Source organism: Penicillium riverlandense, assembly GCF_028828495.1.
Source record: "Penicillium riverlandense strain IBT 135883 chromosome Unknown utg000003l_segment0_segment0, whole genome shotgun sequence".
NCBI classification, from domain to species: domain Eukaryota; kingdom Fungi; phylum Ascomycota; class Eurotiomycetes; order Eurotiales; family Aspergillaceae; genus Penicillium; species Penicillium riverlandense.
The window spans coordinates 2111075-2116853 of NW_026643196.1; the positions used below are offsets into that span (position 1 = coordinate 2111075).

The 5779-nt window shown below is 52.1% G+C and overlaps 1 protein-coding gene across 1 annotated transcript; it reads right to left on the bottom strand.

Annotated features, from left to right (window-relative positions):
- Positions 1-2820: 2820 nt before the first annotated feature.
- On the bottom strand, positions 2821-4191 carry N7474_004511 (putative C2H2 finger domain protein; the record flags this gene model as incomplete). Its single annotated transcript, XM_057195926.1, has 1 exon — positions 2821-4191. The coding sequence occupies one exon, from the start codon at positions 4189-4191 to the stop codon at positions 2821-2823; it is 1371 nt and encodes a 456-aa protein (XP_057053322.1).
- Positions 4192-5779: the final 1588 nt, after the last annotated feature.

Here is a 5779-nt window from a genome sequence, read left to right on the forward strand (position 1 = left end):
CGGCAAGTCGAGCTACAATAATCATAGGTAGTAAAATAACTATGCGAGATAATTATTTAGAGCAAGGGGTGTTCTATCATCATCTGAGCACCCCTGATCATCTCTGACAGTATGTCTGTTGCACACAATTGGCCAGATACATATTTAGTTCAACGTCTCTACTCGACAGCCAACACTTTGCTCACTTCCACAATGTTTTGTGATAATAGTCATAGTCAGCTTCTCTAATATTCCGACAAATGTATGAACTATAGCGGGCCTTGCTTTACCCCTGGTGTCTCCAGCGAGCGGCTCTCATACTTCACCGCGCCAGCCAGCCGCCTGCCCCCTCCTGAACATACTGGCGATACGCCGGCGCATCAGGATAGTCAGTGTTATCGGCAATGGCCAGTGACCCGACACGCCAGGGCTTGAGTCGTTCGACAAGTTACAAATTAGGCGGATAGAACTCCTCCCAGTGGTCGAAGAAGGCCATGTCCACGTACTTGACTGCGCCATCAGACACCAGCTTTTACAAGGACTCGCTACCGGGTCCCTCCAGTACATGCACTGTGCTTTCCAGCCCTGCCAGCTTAACCAGATCCACGCCAGCGCCGCCATGACAGGATCCATGTCGAATGTGTACACCTTCACATCCCCCGGCAAGTTCTCACCGTGGATGTCGCGCAGGATGGCGCCTAAGGCCAAGGCGGTATTTACTGACGAACGAGCCGAATTCGATTATTGTGCGTGGAGCTGGCTTCTGTGCCATTACCTGCCCTTGCGCTAGCCGCGGTTTGTTTTAGTTGAAGATCATCCTGAGCCCGTACGTGTCGGCGAACGTCTCGATAGCGTTGACTACAGCCCATGCCTTTTATATCTGAGAGCGATAGAAGTCTTACGGCCGAGCTGTTCAACAGATATGCTAAATATATATGCATCTCACCATCGGTCCACTCAGTGTACGCAGTAGTATAGTACCATTCGCAAGATTCGTCAATCGTCACTCCAGATCCTCCGATAATACCAGTGCGCTGCACTTTGTCTGGTTGCCGTATAGCATAAACTCTGAAGAGAGACTCTGCAGGGGGTTTTTGGTTTTGACGGCCCCTGGTCGTAGCGCAATCTTATCAACTAGTTCGTAACCAGCCCCTGGAGATGGATCAGGGTCTCCGGACAAGGCTCCCAAACACCAGAGCACTGGGACGATAGGGCTAAGCATGCCGAACTGTCAATCGTCCCCTTCAAACCTGCCAGAGCGCTCAGATCACCAGAATGTTCCTTGAGCGGCACAAGCCGCTGCCCTATGAACTAGCGTACCGGGCGCGAGCCTCGTCGGCTGCATTACCGGATTTGGAAGGACGAGATTGGTGGGGAGAATAATCCCGGACGGAAAAGTAGATCTTGATGGGAACCTGTCAAGAAGATCCGATACGGGACATCCTTCTTGTCGACTCCCCCCACATTCTTTAAGTTATTCACGGCATTTGTATTACAGTAGTGGTCCTTGCGTTTCTTCGTTGGATTGGGATGCGTAGATGCCGCTTCTGCCAAGCCTTATAGGTTCTTTTGTCTCCTCGGTCTCCTTTACTCAATTAACCGGTGAATAGCGTTTGTCGGACTGCGTTTCTATTAGCTTGTTTCTGGGAATAATGTATTATTGCCTTGTGCCGATGATGGTGTCACTGCACCGGGCCTGGCCGCCTTAGGCAACAAAAACAGCTGCGGAAATGTGGGTTTAACAGCCATCAACGCGAGGTAGAGGTGCCAAGAAGCAAGAAAACCTATTTTTAATAGGAAAGAACCTGTTTCAATGAGGGAATTACAAATAGGGGCTCGTCAGAGACCTTCCGAACTTGGGTTCGGAAAGTTCAGCGAAATAGTCAAATACCGGCATTTGTCCGAGATTCACCAGGATGGCGCCCACGCAACCGTGTACGCTCTGCGTACAGAGTAAGTACGGAGTATCTAGAGTGTCCTGGACTGGAATGCCATCCCAGAATTAATAATATGACAAGTCCCAGGCTGATGCCCAATTCTGGGGAATTACCCCCGGACACGTCACTCAACGCTGAACGAGAGAAACAGACAGGCGAGTCAAACATGAAACATGACTGAATCATGCCCTGCATTGATTTACCTTGGGTTCCACAATAATGTCGGCCCCAGAACTGAGTCCATTGCGCCTCTTTCGCACCAGGAGTATGTACTAGTTGTCCCGCCTTGTCAATTAAACTTTCCACACTTCGCAGCTCCCTTAAGTTGCTTTATCTTTCCCATACGTCGTTGGTTACATAGTTGAGTACTGTGGACCTCTATTCAGGGGCTACCGACCGTCCCGGGTGCCGCGCCTTGCACTTGCTTGTCTACTCGATGTGGTAAAAAATTCGCCCGAAGGATTTTGCAAAGTGACTCGCCGTCGATCACACTTGACTTTCCGCTTATGTACGGCGCCGGTTGATTTTGTTGCTTCTTTTACCCCTGGCTTCTCTTTAGTTCCAAGGCGGACAGGATACTGACATCCTTGGGCTACGGAGGCGTGTTGGGATCAGCACTTATCTAGTCTGGGGCCAGGTGTGATCCTAACTTTGCGCCCCTACCATGCCACCATAGCCAATAATGCGATCGGCGTGTTCTATGTATATCCAAGGCAGCAGTCTCAAGTGAAATCAGTCTGTCCAGGGTTTCATTATTCATTCGTGATACTTGGACACCGTCTTCCACTAGTATATACACCAGAAACACAGAACGGTCATAATCGCATAAGCATAACACAGTATAGAGAAAACAATCCCTCTCAAACGCCCATATCCTGTATAGTGTAGCAGACAATAGAGAAATTTAATCAGCTCGTACGAGCGAGGCCAGCCGAATTTGACCATTCACCAGCGCCAGGATACCCTCATGGAGACCCCAATCTCTCACGAACTGGTCCTCGCCCTCGTAGCCACGTTGCTCGGGATTCTCGCGTTCAAAGTGCCGCCCAACATGCTCCATGCGAGCATCCCAGCTACCCTCACCAGAAAAGCTCTGGCCGCAGAAGCCGCAGTTGCTGATGGCGGGCGGCTGTCGTATTGCTTGCCAGCAGCGCCGGCGGACTTGCTCCAGACTGTTTTCGAAGGCAGCACGCTCCGCATCACTAGGGGTTCGCCGCTGCCCCGACTGTAGCCAGGGTGCGTGCATGCGGCGCTGGTGTTGTGTGAAAAGGTCCTTGCGGTTGAAGTCGTTGGGCTGGCCGGGCGGAGGAGTAACAGATCGGTAGCTGGATGAGGTGGATGGTGAGTGTAGATGGCCTGATCGGGTGCGATTGATGTGCGCGCTGCACTTTCCCACGTCGCAGCGGTAGAAGCCCAGCTGGAGGTGCTGAGAGGTGACATGCCGCTTCCACTCGTTCTTCGACACAAAGGTGCTCTCGCAGCCATACGAAGCAAAGCTGCAAATAAACACTCGTGGCCAATTATCATCATTTGGGTTACTGGTTGCTCCGCGTCGCTTTCGGCCACGGCCAGGAGCAGAGTTGGGCCGTCGTTGTGCCGTGCTCTTTTGCACGCGGTCAGTAGATGAGCACCGGGACTTGGATCGCCGCGAGTATTTTGGAAGGGCAGCCACGGTCTCGGGTTGCATGGGAGAGGCCCAGGCTTGCTCAGGAGTAGGATAGCGATCAGAATGGCTGCATGACCAGGTATCGAAGTCCGAGTGCACTTCGCTATAGGGAGAGAGGTGATTGTCCGGCAGTACCTCATAAGCGCGAGGATTGGGTACTGTTAGGTTGCCTGGGGTCGGATATGATGCGTCCTCGTTGTCTAAAGCAGAGATGGTGACATCCTCATGCCGGAGAGGTGGAGACGTGTAGCAACTCATGGCTGGCACACTGCCGCTGTTGGTGCTGTGTGGGCTTTGAGGTTCTGAGACAGTAGAAAGCCCGCTGTTCCAAGAGGCAAAACGGTTATGGTAAGGGTTCAACGCAGTTGGAGGCATATAGTCCATGGCATAAGCGGTCGCATCGCCCTTCCACCATGTTTGGGAGGGAACGGTATCATCCCGGGGTTTGGATTCCACGGCGTCTAGCTGAAATATGGGAGACTCTCGGGTCACAAAAGGGTGGTCGGCCGGAAGAGAACCATCTGGAGCATAGGCATCATAGGCCTGGGAAGAAGCACACGACATGGAGACGATATGTGGCAGATCCGTGTAGGACGGATAATAGTCCATAGTTGAGTAGAGAAGGACGAAGAAAGGATGTGAAGAAAGAGAAGGGGAAGTAACTCAGTCTCGTGGCACGCCTGATCATAAATAAAGTAACTGCTTGATTATGGTACCTGACCTATGATGATCCCCGTCCATCAGGCACCGCCGCACCGGACCCCGTTGCATTCTAGTGTAATAATGAATTGAATACATACACACGCTGCCAAACGGCAAAACAATTTCTGGGCTCGTGGGGCCGATTGAGCCTCAAAGTCCCAAGTCCGTTGGCTTATCCACATCTGTCGGGTCTCTGGTTGGCCACTTCGGATTCAACGCGCGACTCAGGCCGGTGGACCCTCCCACATGTGCTCTATCCGGTCTGGGAGTGTACAATATGCCCGATAGGGCGCTGATCCGCTCGGATAGGATCGCCTCTGACGCAGTGTCCGTAACTAGAGCAGCGATGGCTGACTCGACTTCGGACTCCGACATTGCTCGAAAGGAGGTGCCCGTACTTTTAAGAGAATGAATGGACAAAGCAGTCGGATTGACCCTGAGAATAATCCTCCTTGATTGTTCTTCAGCACAAAGAATTATTATTGTCAGCCGCGATGAGTATTGTGCGATGCGGCACCAAGACCGTCGCGTACTGCCTGTCCAGGATTAGAAGCTGACCACTTAGGGCTTTCCACCCTCGAACCCACACCCGAGCCAGTTGTGCCGGGGGTGGAGTAAAAGAAGAACGATACAAAACGGTTAATCGCCGCTCTAAACTAGAACAGGGCGTTTTCTCGCAACCTTTGGACCCCAAAGCGCTAATCCCAACCCGACCCAGCGCCATGGGGGCTCGCTTCCCTTTCCCGCCCACAGCATCCTCCTTCCCGATTATTTCATGCGCTATGACTCGATCCCTGTCGACCTGCCGCAGCTAGTTTAGCCTGGCGTCCCTACTAACCCATTTCAATGCCATCATGGCTCCCTAGCATTATTAATCAGCCACGTTTCGCGCTCACTCTATTCTGAGAGCAGTACTTAGGGGTCCCGACTCATCATTAGCTGTTTCTTAAGTCCCCGAAGGATACGAACGGGCCAACCACACAGCACACCCCCTTAGGCAGATCAGTTCGGACACCTCAACGCATGGTCCCCACGCGGTAACCCAGCGGAAAACGAACAAGAAGTCTAGGCTTGAATGATCACCCCGCCGGTGGTTCACTATTTTGACCACTGAAACCCTGAGGCAGCGGTCCACAGTACCTAGTACAGAGTTTCACTAAGCAATGGAGGTGTCCCGAACCATCCGGTCTTGGCCCCCACCTCGATCTGCCTTGCCTTTGTTGGTGTTCCAAACCATACATAGTTCAATTGGTACGTGCTGAGTGGCTGTACCGTATATCAACGGCCAACCCTGCGCATGTTGCTATTATTAACCCCCCCCCCCCCCCCCCCCCCCCAAAAAAAAAAAATAATTTAAAATCCAAATGAAAATAACCCGCTATACATATGTACTTGTAAAGCTCGCGGGGCACACGGCACAAGGATCAACAAAAGATGTGCCCGGCAAGCCACAGAACTGTTCTATCGGATCGTAAATGCCAATCCAGCCTCCACT